We start from the raw sequence: 20,181 nt of genomic DNA, 5'->3' as shown, positions 1-20,181 counted from the left end.
ATACTCGCCACTGATGCACGCAAAGTAGGACTTGGAGCTGTTTTATCCCATAAACTTAGCAACGGAATCGAAAGGTCAATTGCTTATGCAAGCCGTACATTAACTGCTACTGAACAACGCTATCCTGAAATCGACAAGGAAGCTTTAGCTATTGTATGGGCTTGTCAAAAATTTTTCAATTATTTATACGCTCGTCATTTTACGCTGTTTACAGATCACAAGCCATTGACACAGATTTTTCATCCTGAAAAATCACTTCCTATTCTTTGTATCAGTCGAATGGCTAATTATGCTGATTACTTAGCTCATTTCAATTACGATATTAAGTGCAAGCCAACTAAAGCTAATGCAAATGCAGATTATTATTCACGTGCTCCACTTCCTTCAATGGTTGACACTATTGAAGAAATTACAGAACTTGATTCTTTTGACACATTTATTATTAACCAGATCAATCAGTTTCCTGTACGAGCAGAGCAGATTGCGAAGGAAACTGAAGATTCTAACCTAGATAAAATTGTTCAACTACTCGAAGCTGGTCAAGATCTATCTCGTCATGGATACAAAGCGCCTGAGTCTTCTTATAGTCTATCTTCAAATTGCTGATGATTTTTGAACATCAAGTTGTGATTCCATCGTCTCTTCGTCAAGCAATTTTAAACGACATTCATTCAGCGCATTTGGGCATTGTCAAAATGAAAGATTTGGCACGATCATTTGTTTACTGGCCAGGAATTGATGCAGATATTGAACTTGCGAAGCGCAATTATTAATGCGCGTGTGTTTTGTGTTTTAGTGAGAGTCGGAGAAGAAGAGAGCATCGGGAGGAGAGGACAGTAGTTTCCGAGGAACAGCGGAGCAACGAGGAGCCACAGCCAGTTCTAGGAAGGCCAGCGAGGGGACAAGATTCGAGGAATGTGTGTCGCGGGCGAGTACTTGTAGCTCTGCTGCGACAGAGCCCCGGTATAATGTACTTGAAAGTGAGTGAGAGAGAGTATAGAGACGCGCGCGGCAACGGCGTAGCCAATCGGGCGAGAGAGAAGCGCGAGATCCTCGAGGGAAGGGGCGAGCCCGCAGAATCAGCGAGTTTTCAGACTCGGAGAGATCTGCGAGGCTCGTCGGCCGACGTCGCGGCCCGATGGGGGAGCGCGCTGATTGGCCGCGAGCGGCGAGCGGAAGGTATCTGTGGAGCCGAGTGTGAGTGTGTGTGAGAGAGATTTAGATTTAGATTTAATTGTTATTTATTGTTGTATATTGTATTGTACATATACAATTATAGTATATTATAAAAAGAATAAAAATTTTGTGTAAGGGTGCTAGTGCGTGTGAAGAGTGTGAAATGGAATGAAGTGAAATGAGATGAATGAGAATGTGTGTATGTTTGTGTGATGTTTAAGTGTTTTCCAGATTGAAGAAGTAATTTTTAGCTGCTTGTTTAAAGTGTGATATGGATAGTGTGTTGCGAAGATGAGATGGAAGGCTATTCCAGAGGTAGGAGGCGCTGATGAAAAATGAATTCTTCAGCGTCTCCGTCTTGAAGGACGGGATGTCCAGTGGAGTCACCTCACCCCTCACAGGCCTGAGCGCGACGTGGAAATCAAAATAGGCTAATAGATAAGTAGCTATTGAGGCGTTGAACATTTTTCTTAGAAAACAGGCCATGAAGTATTTCCTACGTCCGGCGGTGTTAAGCCATTGCAGCTCACGCCTGTAAGGGGAAATGTGCTCGTCCCTCCTCACACCGTAGATATAACGGATCCCCGTATTGACAAGCCTCTGCAGTTTTAAGTCAAGTTCCTGAGTCAGGTCGCAGTAGGCAAGTGAGCAATAGTCAATGAGGGGAAACAGGAGTGCTTGCACTAAATGTTGGCGCAATCTAAGGCTAGTGCTTTTCCGAAAAAAAAAAGTTCAAAGTTGACCTGGGCTCCCCCTATATTTATATAGGTGTTAGCAGTAGAAGGTAGAGCGTTTATATAGTAGGGGGAACCCAGGACGATAGCCTTAGTTTTAGTTACATTTAGTTTAAGTCTATTCAGCACAGCCCAGCTCATTATCCTCTCGGCGTTAGCGCTCATTCTGACAGAACAGGAGTCAAGCTCCTCGAGGTAGCATTGGCTGTAGATCTGCAGGTCATCCGCGTAGATTAGATGGGACACATCTGAATCTAGACAAAAACCAATATCATTGATGTACAACGAGAACAACAAGAGAGAGAGAGAGAGAGAGAGAGAGAGAGAGAGAGAGAGAGAGAGAGAGAGAGAGAGAGAGAGAGAGAGATAGACGCGAGTGCATAGAGAGTGTGTGTGGTGTGAGGGGCGCGAAAGAAGTTCGCGAGAGAAAACGCGAGCTGAAACGTGCGAAAACAGTGGAGAAGCGAGAGAAACGCGAGAGAAACTCAGAACTGATTCTGAGAAGTCGGGGCCGCTTTGTGTTGCTAGCGTACTCGCTTGGAGAGGGAGAGCGGGAGAGCGAACAGCGCGTGGCATCGGGGCCGAGCCGAGCGCGAGCATGACGCGCTCGAGCATGCGAGAGAGTATCGAGTGTGTGTGAGAGAGAAAGAGAGAGAGAGAGAGAGTTGGAGAGTGAGTGAATAAAAAGGGAGTTTACGCGAATTTGAGTGTAGTTATTCCAATCACCCTGAATAACCCGATTTAGGGCGATCTGACATCTTACAAGCTACTCTAAAGTTTTGTCCGAGGAGGATCAGTATTGCAAAGATTATTTCGCAGATAATGTTTATCGGGATTCCAAGGGCAGATTTATCGTTCGCTTACCATTCTCTGAGAAGTTATCAGAGCTTTCTTTTGCACACACGAGGCAGATTGCTGTGGCATGTTTGCTCCGCTCAGAGAAGCGTCGAGCGCAGGATTCTAGTGTAGATGGTGCCTATAGGAAATTCATGGAGGAGTATCTGATTTTAGGTCATATGGAGCCTGTAAATAGTTCGCATCGAAAGGACAATACGTTCTATTTTACTCATCACCCAGTTTACTCGGCTGAGGTGGGACCGGAAGGCAAATTTCGTGTCGTTTTTAATGGCTCTTTTGGGAAAATATTGCTGAACGACGTTCTCTTGACTGGTCGCAAATTACAGTCGGATGTCACGATTATTATTTCGATGTGGAGATTTTCGAAGATTGTATTTACGGCTGATATCGTCAAGGAGTTTAGGCAGATGACGTTGATTGGCAAAGAATAGTCTGGCGTTCTGACGCTTCGAAGCCTATCGAAGATTATAGGTTGTTGACGGTTACGTATGGTACGCGCTCCGCTCCATACGTCTCAATTCTAACTCTTCTTCAGCTAGCGAGTGAGGGAAGTGTTAGTAGATGATGCGTTTGTAGACGCTGACAATGAGTCTGAGGCCATTGAGATTCGGAATCAGCTGATCAAGCTTCTGTCATCAGCAGGTATGGAGCTGGGTAAATGGGCGTCAAACAGTTCGGCTATCGTGGAGGATATCCAGGCGGAAAAGCAGAAAGAGTTCGCTGTCGAATGGGATGAGGCAGTTTCTGCTTTGGGCCTAAAATGGACGCCTTCAGGAGACTCGTTTCGTTTCGAGGTTAAGGTTCCAGTTGCTCCGAAAATTGTGTCAAAAAGATCGATTCTATCGGAGATTTTGAAGTTGTTTGATCCACTTGGTTGGCTATCACCTGTATTAGTCAGGGCCAAACTCATGCTCCAGGACTTGTGGATTAATGGTATCGACTGGGACTCACCTCTCACAGGAGAACTTCTAGAGCAGTGGCAAACGTTGAGGTCTGATCTTCCTGACTTGGCTCAATTGCGAATTCCTCGTTGGTTTGGCTCTTCCTCGCAAACATCATGGGAGTTGCATGGATTTTCTGACGCATCGCAGAAAGCTTTCGTTGCTGCAGCGTATATGGTAATACCAGGACAGAAATCGGCGCTGATTATGTCCAAGACGAAAGTAGCTCCTATTAAGACGGAGAGTTTGCCTCGATTGGAGTTGTGTGGTTCGGTGCTGTTGGTTAGATTGTTGAAGCATCTATTAGATGGAATTTTATTGAAGCCTGTTTCAGTGCATTGCTGGGCAGATTCCAAGGTAGTGGTAGATTGGTAGAAGGGCCACCCATCGAGATGGCAGACTTTCGTGGCAAATAGAGTGAGTGAGGTGATCACTACTCTGCCTGGGGTGCAATGGCGTCATGTTAAGTCCGAAGACAATCCAGCCGATTGCGCAACTCGAGGGTTTTCGTCGGAGCAGCTACAGCAGTCTTCCCTGTGGTGGGAGGGACCTGATTGGATCAGGAATGATTGGAGGAAGGTAATTGATAGATTACCCGTGGATGTTTCGCCAGATGTAGTAAATGCACAGGTTGCTGTCGAGAAGAAGGTTGACGAGAATCATGAATCACAATCGCTGTCTTACTCGGAGAAGTTTTCGAGTTTTCCAAAGATGTTGTGGATTTTGGCTTGTGCTTACAGATGGCGTTCGAATGCGGTCAAGCCCAGAGGAAATCGCTGCACTGGTCATTTTACTGCTGAGGAGATGGAGGCTGCTCGAGTCGGTCTGATTCGTTATGTGCAAAGTCAGCACTACGAGGAGGAATTGCGGTGTCTCAGAAGTAAACAACGATTGTCATTTCGCAGTCACTTGCTGCGACTGGCACCATTTATTTGTCCACAGGGTTTGCTCCGAGTTGGAGGCCGATTACAGCATTCGTTCTTGCAGTACGATGAGAAGCACTCGATTATACTGCCAGCATCTAGTATTATAGTCAAGAGGTTGATTGAGGAGGTACATCGTCAGACTCTTCATGGAGGTATCCAGCTGATGCTCAGTTCCCTCAACAGGACGTATTGGATTTCACGCGGGTTAAGAGTTGTACAAAGAGTTTATCGAGTTACTTCCCAGCGAGTTTTTGCATACACCGGTCTGGACTATGCGGGACCGTTTCCAATATTGTTCTCCAAGGGCAGAGGTGCCAAGTCTACAAAGGGATATATAGCGATCTTTGTGTGTATGGTTGTTCGGGCCATTCACATTGAAGTGGTATCTGATTTGTCCACTGCTGCATTTCTAGCTGCGTTTCGCAGATTTACCGCACGGCGTGGACTTTGTAGGGTGGTATTTAGTGATAACGGCACCAACTTCAAGGGCGCTGCCACAGACATTGACAAGTTATTCCAACGGGCTTCATCAGTATCGCAGGAGGTGGCAGCTGCATTGCCGAAGGACGGTATAGTATGGTCTTTTATACCTCCTAGAGCTCCTCATTTCGGAGGACTATGGGAGTCGGCAGTGAGAAGTTTTAAGTATCACTTCAAACGTGTCATTGGAGACACGTCATTAACGTTAGAGGAAATGTCGACAGTTGCTGCTCAGATCGAGGCATGCTTAAATTCTCGGCCGCTCTGCCCACTGAGCTCTGAGTCCACTGATTTGGTGGCGCTTACGCCTGGTCACTTTCTTGTGAACGCTCCTCTCAATGTATTATACCCGAGCCCTTTGAAGACGTGAATCTAAAATCTCGCACTTGCAGGTGGAAGCTCCTCTCGGTTATGAGAACCCATTTCTGGGAGCTATGGCGACTGGAGGTATTGCATCATTTACAGCAGAGAAACAAGTGGCTGACTTCTGGACGCCAGTTGGTCGTGGGCGACTTGGTGCTTCTGAAGGACGAGCTCTACCCTCCATCCAATTGGCCGCTGGGTCGAATTACAGCGGTACATCCAGGGAAAGATGGTCTAGTTCGAGTTGTTACCATCCGTACTGCCAATTCCGAGTTCCAGCGACCAGTTGTGAAGGTCATCTTTCTGCCCTCAGACGAGAGTGCGCAGAGGGCAGTCTCCAGCCTTCAACCTGAGTCCAGTCAAGACTGAAGAGTTTCCCAGTGTCATAAAGAGATTTTACACACAACACCTACACTGTAAACTCACTTCGCTCGTGAATAGATAGCATCCTAGTCGAATGTTTAAATGTAGATTCATTAGAGTCAAGTTATTATTTTTTTCTTTAGTATTAGCTTTGCTAGAAATTTTGCATTAGATTATTCAAGTATATAGGCGAATTTAACCTTGTATCAAATTTTATTGTAATGTTGTTAAACTTAAAGCATTGTAAACTTGTTGTTGATCGACTGTTCGTTGAGGAATTGATTCCAAAGAAATTTTAGTGAGAACAGTTCGATCGGTAGAGTCATGGTAGGGATTAGCTTCTTTCGAAGTAGGCTTTCCTATCTTTAAATTTAATTTATTGTTATTGCCGGTCTCTTTATTGCTGCGAGGCAGCAAGAGGGGCGGTATGTTCGAAAATTAGTTTGATATGCGAAGAGAGAGCGAGAAGGTTCGAGAAGCTATAGGAGGCCCGCGAGAGTACACGCGTATACGGGGTCGTCGCCGCCCCCCCCCCCCTCGATGTAGGGGAATAATATTAATAAAAAGCGCTTTTTGGGAAGAGAGCGCTTTAGTCAAAAAGATGGATACGCCTTGGAAGCATCCTTTTACGGCGTGCATAGCAGGACCGACAGGAGCTGGAAAAAGCCAGTTTCTGAAAAAATTTCTCGAGCATCTGCCGGAGATGTGCGATGCTCGCTTGGACAGGGTTCTGCTCTACTATACCAAGTGGCAAGAGATGTACCGCAGTGAATTCAAAGTTGGCGGGAGTGCTGCTGTACCTATCGAGTTTTGAGAGGGACTTTCGCATCGAAGCGATTACTCTGTGGATATGGAAACGAAAAAATTACTGATTCTCGACGACTTGATGCGAGAATCCTCGAACGGTATAGTTCTGGATTTGTTCTCGCGTTCGTCTCATCATTTGAATTTGTCGGTATATTATTTCTGGTGACGCAGAATATTTTTCACCAGGGAAAGTCTTAGCGCGACATAAGTTTAAATTCAAAGTATCTTGTTATATATAAAAGTCCTGTGGCATCTCGCGCGATTTTACAAATTTATCCGGAAGATCTGAGGATTTTGCTGGAGGCTTACATAGACGCTACGCGCAGACCTCACTCGTATCTTTTTCTCGATCTAACTCAAGTGGCCGTGGACGAGTATAGGGTTCGCACGTGTATATTCCCAAGCGACGATATTCGTACAAGAGTCGTGGCTCAAAGAAGCAGTTGCTCGTCAAGTGGGCTGGTTATCCGGACAAATTCAAGTCGTAGATCAAAGCCTCTGAAGTACAAAAAATTTAAAAATGAACCAGAATGATTTTTACCTCGTTCTGCTTAGCAACAGCAGTATGATGTACTACAACGTAAACGCCACCAGCTGCTTTACAACGCAGCTGTCGCGCGAGCTAAGACTCAGCGGGAATTGGTTCGTTGCGCTCGTCAAAATTCACGTGACGAACACTGTCACTGTCAATCGGCTCTAGCAAAAAATGCAAACAACATACGGCAGGACGGAATAAGAGAGTCACGAGAAAAACGAAGAAGAGGCCTGAAAAGAGAAGTACTCAGCAGCAGCAGCAGCAGAGTTTAAGAATTGTAACGGATATTTTTGGTCCTAGACGTATTGAGTTTAGGGTAAAAATGGCATTTTTACATTCTCCCTCGACGGAATGCGTGTCCAGCGAGCTGGATCTTCTCACGCTTCCAGCCACCCAAACGTCCATTGAAAGCAGCAGCTTTCTGCATTATAAGCCTGTGTCGTCTCTTAACGACGATGTCGACGCACCATTGGAATTTGTCGTGCTGGCAGGTGGCGAGCATTACTTTAATCTGGCTCACACTATGCTTCATGTTCAAGCTAAAATCGTACCCGCTGACGAGGCTACCACAACGACCAAACACCTTAAATTTGGACCAATCAACAATTTCATGCATTCAATGTTCAATCAGATTGACGTTTTTTTCAATCAGAAAACTGTTTTGCCGCCTAATAATGCCTATCCTTACAGAGCGTACATCGAGACGCTTCTCAACTATGCTCCGACTGCTAAAGAGTCACATCTTACAGTGAGTCTGTGGTACGACGACACGAGCGGCGGTTTCAATTCGCCAGCTCATGCGGTTACACAGAATCGACGATACTTTGACATGATTGGACATCTACATCACGACATCTTTAATCAGGATAAAATGCTGATTAATGGCGTAGAAATGCGCGTAAGTCTAGTGAGGAGTAAGGATGCTTTTTGTCTGATGGACGCGGCAGCTGATGGAAAATTAAAACTCAGCATCAAAGAAGCTACACTCATAGTTCGCAGAGTAAAAATCATCTTATGGGACGGTGAACCTACAATGTTTGTAACTTCTGGAATGCATTAGATCGAATGCGCTTAATGGAATGCGTTACAGTGATAGCTATAGGTATACTGGTATAGGGCTCTTAGCTCTCGATCCGGCAGGCCCCTTCTCCGTGCCCAAAGCTAAATATAGATTTACTCTCTTAGGACCTTATAAACTCTCTCCGGGCGCAGGGATAAGTATACATATAGCTATACTGTTTTCGGACCCCCTCCCTCTCCGAGCAATACCTATAGATTTAGTCTCTTATGCATACTATACCGCATTACTTTGCTTACGCTTTCCTTTACTGTCTTTCTCATTCTCTCCGTACTCATCGTTGGTATATCGCCTTCTACAGACAGTGACACTATGTATTTATTATCCAGTATCATACGAATTGTTAAATGCATAATTTTGAAAATAATTGAGTGAGCTCTATCGGTACTTCGAGGAGGGTAGCTTACCGATCGGCACAGCTGATTCGGACACACGCCAATTTCAATTATCGATACAGTACGATTGCCATACGAGATCGTGTTTGTACGTAATAAATTTTATATAATCACAACCAATATTAACGTAGTAGATGGGCTTGCGAACGGTGCAGTTGGAAAATTAGTTTAGATTGAAACTAACGATCAAGATAAAATTACACGTTTATGGTTGCACTTTCAAGATTCCCCAAAAACTGGACAAAAAATAGGACTAAAAGCTGCTGCTCACATAACTAAATATAATATCCATTCTCAAGCGATGCCAATAGACCGAAGAACTGCAACTGTTCACTTAAATAATAATAAAACCATTATTGCAAAAAGAAATAATTTCCCGTTAGTATCAGCATGCTACTTTGAATGCATCATCGCCATCATCCAGTCAACGCATTCCCACGCACGAGTTCTACAGAACAGGGTTACTGTAATCAGATCTGCACAGCCAAGACGGGATGTTTGTTATCTGAGCAGTTTTTACAAACGTATTAGGTGTGACGGATGCGTTGAACAAAATAGCTTCTATCGATATTAAACGTGTCTTGTTTTGCTATGGAATGTAAATACTGTAATGGCCGTTTCTAGAAAGAACTGCGACTTGTTGACGCTCGCTCTTTGTTGTCCCATCCTTTATAAAGGAGTCGTGGCGCAGTCGCCAGCCATCAGTCAAGTAGACCTAGTGTGTAAAAAATCTTTGCAAGCAGCTCCGAGTCTTGGAATAATAAGCCGATCACCTGCAACTTGTTGTACTCGACGGTGTACGCGCTCAACAAATCAAACTGCAAGCGTGCAACCATAGGCCTGGAGTATTATGGCGGTTACTACAGAGCAGTGTTAAAAATTCGTGCCAATGGATCGCCAGTCAAGTATGTGACACTCGACACACACAGCTGGGAAGTGATAAAAGATCAGATGAAGGCTATGGATACATATCTGAATCACTCCTTCACGTTCTACCAGGATTTTGGAAATCCTAGCAAGATCCTCCTTTCAAATCACGATGTCACATTCACAAACAGCAAGGGCGATCGGCATGGACGAGAGGCCAACACCAACATCACCACCTACAGCAGAAATGACAACCCACAACGGTCAGCAGTTCATCATCAGTGTCGGCGGCGGAGGCGATGACGAGGAAACACAACAGCATCCACCTGCACAGACTGGGTGCAAGAAGCAGAAAAAGTACGAGAGTCCGCCTAGTGTAATTATGCATCAACAAACGTTCGCTTGCTTAAGACAGGTAAAAGAATGCATCGATTTGCGTTTTAAACAGCTCGAGAAGCTTTCGGGATTAGTTAATCGCGGCGTGGACTCAATTTTAAATTATATAAAAGACGCTTTGAAAAAAGAAGAGGCTGAACTATATCGTGAAATTCTGAAAAATGTAAACTCGTTCAAAGAATATTACGCTCTTCATAAATATAAAATCGACGAAATTGTTAAGACAAACTTGAATTTTGCCACTGTGAGCGTCGACGTTTTAGATGTAGTTTTAACAGAAATCTATGCGTTTGGCTTAGCCAGAATCGCAAAAGATGTATATGACGTTATGTTTCCTCTATAACTTTTTTTATTCATCTCCTATCGTTAGTTTCTAAGCTGTAAATAAGCTTTATTGTTCTATGCACACACACACACACACATGCACATAAATATATCATGTATTCAATTTTTACTGTTTTATTAACCCATTAAAGCCCATGCTAAGACTGGTTGAGATAGCGACAAACAAACTGTGCTATCCTTTGCATAAGTGAAAAATAAAATATACGTATTTTTTCTTATGTCATTTGCAATTGTTTATAACAAATTATTTAAACAAATTACAAAAAAATTTATTATTTTCAAAATCTGAATGCGGGAATCGATTCTGGAGGTAAAATCGAGACGAAAACCTATATAACACATTTGTCAGAGTTCAATTCGTTAGTGTAATGTAGGAATAAACAATTGCATGTTGGGGAGAAAAAGTGACCATGTCAAGTCCCAAGCAAAATCTATCTGGTATAGCAAAAAACAAACTGTGCCATCCTTTGGATAGCTGAAAAATAAAATATACGTATTTTTTCTTATGTCATTTGCAATTGCTTATAACAAATTATTTAAACAAATTACAAAAAAATTCATAATTTTCAAAATCTGAATGTGGAAATCGATTCTGGGGGTAAAATTGAGACGAAAACCCATATAACACTTTTCTGTCAGAGGCCAATTAGTTATTGTAATGTAGGAAGAAACATTCGGCCTCCTGAGAGTGTTTCAAAAAATCGTATAGAATGAAGCTAATTATTGTATTTATACATCAATATTCACATGAATTATTGTAAATATGTTCGGTGGGATTGAATTATTGTTCATTGCCGTGTCCTACTTTATGACTTTTGCAAACAGGTATAGAACATTTCTAAAATCTAAAATCTAAAAGTTTTCCGAAATTATTATTTCAAAGAATAGATCCAATGTATGAATGTTTTTAACCGTTAGCCCGCCACTCAAACGTGATCTCTAACACGGAAGGATTTGCGAAATGAAATAAACTTATCCAATTACAGTATAAGATCTCAAAATTTATCAGTAAAAAATACTGATATGATTCCACATACCATGCAAGAGAATGCAAACACTTATTTGTTTATTTCTACATAAAGATAACAAATTGAACTCTGACAAAAAAGTGTTATATAGGTTTTCGTCTCGATTTTACTTACCTCCAGAATCGATTCCCGCATTCAGATTTTGAAAATTATGAATTTTTTTGTAATTTGTTTAAATAATTTGTTATAAGGAATTGCAAATGACATAAGAAAAAATACGTATATTTTATTTTTCACTTATGCAAAGGATGGCACAGTTTGTTTTTTGCTATTCCAGATAGATTTTGCTTGGGACTTGACATGGTCACTTTTTCTCCCCAACATGCAATTGTTTATTCTTACATTGCACTAACAAATTGAACTCTGACAAAAAAGTGTTATATAGGTTTTCGTCTCGATTTTACCTCCAGAATCGATTCCCGCATTCAGATTTTGAAAATTATGAATTTTTTTGTAATTTGTTTAAATAATTTGTTATAAACAATTGCAAATGACATAAGAAAAAACACGTATATTTTATTTTTCACTTATGCAAAGGATAGCACAGTTTGTTTGTCGCTATCTCAACCAGTCTTAGCATGGGCTTTAATGGGTTAAATAAATATAAGAGTATCAAAAAAAAATTTCTCTATTTGAATGTGTACAAATCCCATCAACAAACCCCAAAGCTGAAATTTAGAGTAGGCTTTGCGTCACCGTGTAGTAGGAAATCACACATGTTACATATTATTACAGCGCAGAAAGGATCAGAGTCGACACTAAGGCAATAAAAGCCAAACAGCAGGTATACGCGAGCGACAGGTAGACGGCGGCTTTGGACGCGCGCGCGAGTAATGCGTAGAGAGGAGAAAGAGAGAAAAGCGGGCCCAGTACAGCAGCGGCGGGAGCCTCCGCGTCAGAGCTCAAGGACCACTATAGTGTAAGCGGAGAGGGGCTACGGGCTGGTATAGCGAGAGTCGCGCACGTGTTTTCGAGCTCGGGTCCGGTATGGAGTAGAGAGCGCGAGAGAGAGAGAGAGAGAGAGACGGACCCATAGGTATTCAGAAATACATTTTAGCACAAATAATTATATAGTTTGGTGCAATAGATATACACAGGATGGTATGGATGTACACAGTGGGTCCGGTATGGAGTAGAGAGAGAGAGAGAGACCCATAGGTATTTAGAAATACATTTTAGTACAAATAATTATATAGTTTAGTGCAATAGATATACACAGAAAGCATATTGAAGAGTAGCGTTGACAGAATATGGTGTATAGATTATGAAGTTAAATGTTTATGTAGGTGTAAGAATAACCTAAATGTAATAACTAGGAGCTCTGCGGCCTTGTAAAGACTAATGTAACGATAAATAATAGGACTTAGTACTACCAAGGGCTCTGTGGCTCTGTACAGTAAACAAAGTTAAAGCTTGGACTATATTATAAACAAGTTGAATAAGTAGTGTGTGAGGAATTCTATCAAATGCTTTCGAGAAGTCGAAAAGGACAAGTTTGGTGTAGCGAGATTCGTCCATAGCCTGGCGTATGTCGTCCAGGACCCCAAGTAAGGCAGTGTGAGTGCTAAGCTCCTTACGAAAACCTGCTTGTCTGGGGGTTAGAAGGTCTTCAAGATAATTCAACAGTTGTTCAGAAAGTATTCTCTCTTGTAATTTCGAGCACTCAGACAGCCGTGAAATGGGACGTAGGTCCGACACATCGTTTAGTGGAGAGACTTTAGGTATGGAAGTTATTAGTGTTTTTTTCCCAGAAAGCGGGAAAGGAACAGGTAGTTATTGATAAGTTGAAAATTCTGGTAAAAGAAAAACGCGAGAAAGGTGAGATGGTCCGGCAGGAGACTACGCCTAGCCTACGGAGGGTACTCCAGAGCCTGTTGCCGCGCTGCGCAGTGTTTATTTTATTTGCGTAATATGTGCTTTTAGCTGCCTGTAAGTTGCGTAGAATCGCCGGTCTGCGAGAGCGATATTCAGCCAACAACTCAGAGGATCCCCTCTCACAGGCGCTTTTAAAAATTTTGTCGCGATCCTTGATTTCGGCCCGTATGGCCTGGGTGACCCACGGTTTCTTCTAAATTCTCGTAAAAATTGGTCGAATTGGCGCAAACTTGTCAAGAGATGTAATTATTGATGCATTGAAGAGAGAGACAAAATCGTCAAGCTGGCAGACATTATTATTTGCTAACGCTTTAAGGCTACAGTTAACGTCCTGGATGAAATCGCTGTTATTTTTAAGACCAGATATATTGCGACTGAGAATTTTTCGTTCAAAAGTGTCGGGGCGCGCAAACGAGAATGTATGGTCGAGGCGGTCATGGCCATACGTGAACGGAGCGTCAGATTTTGTATAGTTTACCACCGCGGACAATGAATGGACAATAAAAAGGTCGAGCCATGTGTGGCTTATCAAACGATCAGCATTAATTGTGTGGTGCGTCACCGGTGATGGTACCAGCGTAAACGCATGTGAGGCAATCAAGTCAGCAAGATATCTGGTCTCGAACGATGTAGCGAAGAGCATGTTGCAATTGAAATCCCCCGTGACTACCACATTGCTGTAATGAGGTAAAAAGACCGCGAGCTTATCGAAAAATGTATGCGGTAGGGCGACTTTAGGAGGTCGATACACCACCGAGAACAGGAGCTTGTCCGTGTCACTGGACACCTCAAGCACAACATACTCTGAGCTTGTCCCATCTCGGATATCGGACTTGGCAACGATTCTGTAGCGCAGTGACTTGTGAATGTAAACAGCCACACCACCGTCACCACGTCCCTCGCGATCATGGCGAATACGGTCGTAGCCGTCAGTGGCAATCGAGGCATCACCGTCGTGGCTGGATAGCTTAGTTTCTATGATATAAATAATGTGTTTAAAATTAAGATGTAGGTAAGCTGCCACCTCGACGAAGTGAGTCAGCAAGCCGTTGACGTTAGCATGCATAATGTCAACCTGAGCGAGGGACGCGTGGCGAGTAGCATTACCCGAAGGACGAGGCTTGTCATCGCGTAGAAGTCACTTTATTCAAATCGGAGCTACGATAGACAGGTACAGGCGGCTTGTTTGTGTTTTCGCAATTGTGAACTGTCATATCGATGACTCTTTATCTTTAGATTTGGTACGCGCTAGTTTTAGTAAATTGTAGACTGATTTTGGATACACGGTTTGTAAATTTATGCTCGAGTTGGATTGGTGACCAAAAACCGCGTTAGCTGTAAACAATTTAAAATCGGATCTCGATCTAGAAATAATAAAATCACGCGTAAACGGAGATTTGAATTTGACGACAATTCTCTTGAAGTTGCCGCAGTCGGTGGAGGGGCTCACGTTGGCGATGTCCATCGGTGAGGAGAGTAGGCCTTGGTTGCGGGTAGTATTGGCGGTCTGAGCAGTCGTTGGATCATCCTGAGAGGCAGGTGCCTGGGTAGAGGTCCGTTGGCGCAGAGCGCGTTCCCGTGGAAAGGTTGCACTCAAAAAGATGTCATTTTCGAGTTGTGAGAAGTCTAGAGCACGTAGTACGGCTGATGCAATCTGTCTCGGTGAAGCGTCGACGTCCTTGGGGATGCTGGAGATTATGAGTTCAGATGTCTCCGGCGGCGGAACATTTTGTTGCGGGTGAGCTGCAGTAGCGGCCTGTTCCTCAAGCATGTTGATCCAAGACTCGTAGTTGCATTTTATGCTTTGTAAAGTCGTATTTAAAAATCACGCAGTGCTGCCACTACCAAATTTGAGAAAATAAAATCGCATTTGAAATAGGTCCTTGTTGGAGAGGTGGCCAAGATAGAGCGTTTTCGGAGCAGCAGCCGAGGTAGATCCTTGTCAGAGAGGCGCCCCCTACTTAAAAAAAAAACGCGCGATCACTCGCGTGATTAATCGCGGGAATAATCGCACAATTACCCGCGGGACGAATCGCGCGATTCATCCAAAACACATTTTCAAATAAAACAAAATTGTTTACCGAGCTTAATAATTTTATTTTATTAAAAAATTTATTTGACATGAATCGCGCGATTAGTCACTCGATTAATCGTGCGACTAATCTCGTCGATATTGGTTCGATAAATTGACGCGATTAGTCACGCGATTATTCCCGCGATTAATCACGCGAATAATCGCGCTATTTTTTTCAGTAGGACCGGAATAGGGCGTTTTTGGAGCGGGCGGCCGACATAGGTCCTTGTCAGAGCAGCGCCCGAGATAGGTCTTTCTGCATGGGAGCCGTCGATATATTATAAAGTGGTATCCTAAGTTGTACGAGTATAATATTATAACAGAATGCATGCTGTACCGTAACCCATGCGACCCTTGTGTGATGTGAGAACATACCCTACAGGTGCTACAACAGTATAATATTTCTTTCTAGGTATGTGATTGTCTCAAAAATATGCTAAGCAGCTAGCGATCGCAGCCTCAAAGCTGCGCAAAAGATGCTAGTTTTTATAGTTTTACATACTTTAACTTCTTTGGAAAATAACATGAATTAAGATGAATGAAAAAAGGTTCATATTTTATACTTACAATTTAAATTTTTCAGGCGCTCATGGATTTCATGGCCACTTGCATATTTAATGCAAGCTCGCGATGCTGCTGACACAAGTGAACTGTCACTCAGGTATGTATCAACCTTATATGAGGCTTGTGTATAAAGTTATGCGTGTGAAAAAAATTCGCATAAATAAAAACAGGTGATTTTCTTCATCCATTCAGTATGATTTCTAATTAAATTTCATGAAATAAAAACTACAATGATATCTGCTAGTTAGATATAAATTTGATTGTTCTCTAATGTAGAAAAAGAATGACTTTTTTGACAACCATGACAATATTAGTAGTATTTCTAACATGAGTGAGAAATTTATGCGTGTATAACCGATTGACTATTGGGTTACATCACGATTATAATTAAAAATGAGATAGTTGATCTCGAACTTATCCGTTTGTATAATATCAATATTTTCTTTTACTTTATCCCAGAAAAAACTTCGTTATATTAAACTTTTCAGTTTCGCTGAAACGTTACAGTTACGTTTGTCCGTGCGGAAGGCTGTGTGCCTGTGTAGTAGGGTGTTCCTTATTTACCAAACTGAAAATTTGGATCATGACGCCTCCTGAAAACCTAGTTTAAGGTCCAAAACTTAAAAAAAAATTCATTTTCTGAGACAAGCACGATTTTTGCGTTTTTCGTACCTATTAAGCGGGCGTAAAGTAACTTATTTCAGACCAGCAGGTAAAAATAGTATATTGTGTACCAAGGGCGTAAAGTGGGCTTTTTTAGGCCGAGTGTGGATTTTGCAGTACGAGTCAAGGCGAGTTAGCCCGAGCCGAAGGCGAGGGCGTTTACGAGCCGCAGACGAGTACTGCAAAATTCACGAGGCCAAAAAGCCCACTTAGCCCTTGGTGCACACCATATTTTATGTAACGCGCGGACGTATTTTCGCGTTTTTTCGTACGTGTTAAGAGGGACTGATGTGACTATTTTTTGACACGGCAACCGTGCTCTTGTCTTGTTCAAAAATTATATAAAAGTCAAATTCATTTTTATTTTTTTTTTTTTTTGTAAATAAATAATTGATTTTAACAGTACCGAATTTATAATGAGAAAATTGGAAAAAAATGAAATAAAGTATTATGTAAAGGGTTTTAATGAAAAAAATAAGAAATTTCGACAATGTTAATTTATATTTAGTTATAAATTATATATTGTTCAAGAACATAACAGTTTGTACATTTTTTATTTAATAATAAATAATGCAAATTTATCAAAATCAACTTTTTTTTTTAAATTACAAAAAGAAAATTTTTGCGGGCACAAAGACTTTTTAGCGGGCAATAAAGACCATTATTGCCCGCTGTTTGAATATGCGAGCAATAAAGGTTTTTATTGCCCGCTAAAATAACTTTTTTGCCCGCCGGTCAAAAAAGAGTCACTTTAGTCCCTATTAAAATGTACGAAAAACGCGAAAATCGTTCGTGTGTTACATAAAAAAATTAAAAACGCCCGTTAAAATTTTTTAAAGAAAATGGTCAGTAGTTCACATCAAATATACGTGTGTGTGTGTGTGTGTGTGTGTGTGTGTGTGTGCGTGTACGTAAACGCGGAAATCAGTACATGCGTTACAAAAAACATGATGTGCACCAAGGGCTAAGTGGGCTTTTTAGCCCTGTGTGGTTGCAGTACTTATCTGAGGCTCGTATACGCCCTCGCCTTCGGCTCGGGCTAACTCGCCTTGACTCGTACTGCAAACTTTACACTCGGCTTAAAAAAGCCCACTGTACGCACTTAATATACAATATACTATTTAGCTAATATAAATTATTTTAAACCGTACCACCGTGTATCGTAAGTTTTCGCAATCGCTAAAAACGTTTTAAGCTGTAATTCGAAATCTAAGCATTTAACGAAAAAAAGTTAAATATAAAAGTTGTAGATCTTAAAAAAATACAACTTTTTTCTATTGACACCTGAACTTGAAAATGCTTTTAACTTGAGTAAGCAGCCGAAAATCGTTTTTTTTAGCTGATTTTTTAAACAAAACGTCGTACGACGTACTTGAACGGTATCGCTCCGATGATTCAGAGAATCAGCGATCGACAGAGAATTAATACAAGAAACACATCCGATTCCTGTATACCGAGTTTTAGTCGTGCACAAGAATTACCACGCTTGGAGGAACCCGTGGAAGCAAAGGTTGGGAAGCAGAGGAAGTCATCAGCAAGTCACGCTAGAGTACCAACGAAACCATTACTGAATTCTTCTACACAAGGGTCGAAGGAAGAGTTGGATAATCCTTGCACCCCCAACCATCATAATTAATTTTGTGAAAATACAACAGTGGCAAATTCGCACAACAGGCTCAACTGTCATTGGGACGAACAACAATCTGTGAATACGTCCGACCTTACGAAGAAGTGTACTTCCATAGAGAACTTGTTTAACTTGAACTATGGCTCAGTTATGGACGATCAAGAATCAGTGACAGCGTCCGACGGTTCAAAGAAGTCAACTTCTGAAATGAATCAGTCTAACTTGGCAGACGATTCATCACTTTCAGAACACAGGCTATTGCAAGAGTAATCCACGCTACAATGTAGTTGCCAAGCAGCCGGAAAAATATCGTGTTCTGGTACGCCATGTGAGAGCAGTGCAACGCTTGCGGTGCTCACATAGAAGATTGAGTTACTCACGGATTTAGTGAAGTCACTCATAAATTCGGGCGGGTGTTTAACCTGTAAGTCCCGGGACGACAAGAGTAACTGCACGAGGTCCAAGCGTGCTAAAAAGCTAAAAATCGCGCGTCGTTGCTAAGATTAACAGCACGAGTGCAACTTCCCGTTCGGCCAAACGGAAGGAAATTAGTCACAATGTTCACCAGCAGCAGGCTCGTTCTAGCAACAAGTGTGACAATAAACGTCGACCGAAAGTTAGTCTCGGTCGAGACAAACAGCATGCAAGTCAACAAGGTCACAACGGCTGCACTTCTGCAACTCTTCGCAGAAATCCTTCACCCGGAAGTAAGCTGGATCACAAGGTGAGACCCGCATCAAGTGTCTCTGATACCGGTAGTGATGACACCAGTCGAAAATCTTGCTGACAGACGTGTGAACGAGAAAAATACACGCCAAATCGATCGTTTCGTAATGCGCGTGTGGAGAATGAACGTGCGAATCTAGGGATTCGGAAAGCACCGACTTCTCAACCTTTCAAAGGGAGCTGTTGGAACTGTGATGTCGTAGGGCATCGCGCTCGCGTTTGTCCGGAGCCGCATATCCTCAAATACCATAAATGCAAGCTGGCGGGATATAAGCGGACGAACTGCCCAAGGTGTCTGTAGCACGGGGAGTTTTATTCATCGATGTCCGTTTGTGAGTCTTCGAGCTCTGAATTCAGGAGCTGTGGACCTAATTCACCCACGAAGCAACAAGCACAAACACCACAGCACCGAGGCTGTAAAGAATACTTTGAATTCAAAGCCAAACCCAGACATTAGCTGATACGCTCGACTCTAGGGCAACAGCGGAGACGAATGATGTCGCAGCAGAAAATGTTCTTTCTGCTAGCACGATTTTCGTGCGAGTCTAAAGTTATTAGACAAAAAGTTATTTGCAACCAATTTCATCCAACGGATGATAGTCGCATGTTATTATGCTTAGATTGTTATCGCTTGTTCACGGAATTGGAACAGCTGGAGGAGGGAAGATCCTCTGATAACGAAATTGGTTATACTGTAAAGATAATCCGATCCGAGATGGCAGAATTTACGTCCGAGGAAGATTCACATCTGTTAAAACTCAGTACAACATCTAGGCAAGCCACCCATCCGCTTTTAGGAAGTGGTTAGCCGGCCGTGCCAACGACTCCACAACTGAAGAGAGAAGATCAAGGAAAATGCGTTTATTCCACTGTAGCGATCATATAGCTCTCGAGCGCGAGACGTTTGAAAAATTAGTTGTAGGACTATTTTTAGAATAGCAATAGTATTCGAGCGACCGTAGCATGATGCGTGCGAACTAATGGTACTCAGGTTAGTAGTCTGCAAACGACGTGGAATAATACGGCAGGTTAGAGTAACCCAAAAATTAAAATCGCTGTACTTAAACTCGCTGGTGATACCAGATAGGCATCAGTACATTGTACCGAGGAAAATGCTGCAGGGTTCTCGACAGTGGGGCACGAAAGTAAATTTTAAGAGACTTCACTCGAACCGCTAGCGTCCGTAATTATTATCAATACGTCCGCGAACTATGAGGAGGGTTACGACCAGTTTCGTACGTCAAATGCACATGGTTGTCGAGATACGAAAGGCATTTATTATTCTCATCGTTTTATAAAACCGTTCGAAGCTTCTCGTGAGTTAATCTAACCGTCGGACACAACAAATGGCAGATATTGT

General features: G+C 42.4%; 2 protein-coding genes across 2 annotated transcripts in view; one reads left to right on the top strand and one right to left on the bottom strand.

The window, feature by feature from the left end:
* The window catches only part of LOC100118460 (tyrosine decarboxylase), a 486,598-nt gene that overhangs the window by 201,350 nt on the left and 265,067 nt on the right, over positions 1–20,181 (bottom strand). The window lies entirely within an intron of this gene.
* Positions 1–20,181, top strand: part of LOC100117476 (aromatic-L-amino-acid decarboxylase) — a 745,226-nt gene that overhangs the window by 656,205 nt on the left and 68,840 nt on the right. The window contains exon 12 of the mRNA XM_031925521.1: positions 15,825–15,902. Coding sequence (XP_031781381.1) covers positions 15,825–15,902 — 78 coding nt within the window. The remainder of the gene's footprint in view (positions 1–15,824; positions 15,903–20,181) is intronic.

The sequence above is a fragment of the Nasonia vitripennis genome, assembly GCF_009193385.2.
Source record: "Nasonia vitripennis strain AsymCx chromosome 2 unlocalized genomic scaffold, Nvit_psr_1.1 chr2_random0010, whole genome shotgun sequence".
Taxonomy (NCBI): domain Eukaryota; kingdom Metazoa; phylum Arthropoda; class Insecta; order Hymenoptera; family Pteromalidae; genus Nasonia; species Nasonia vitripennis.
This window is presented reverse-complemented; position numbering and strand designations above follow the sequence as displayed.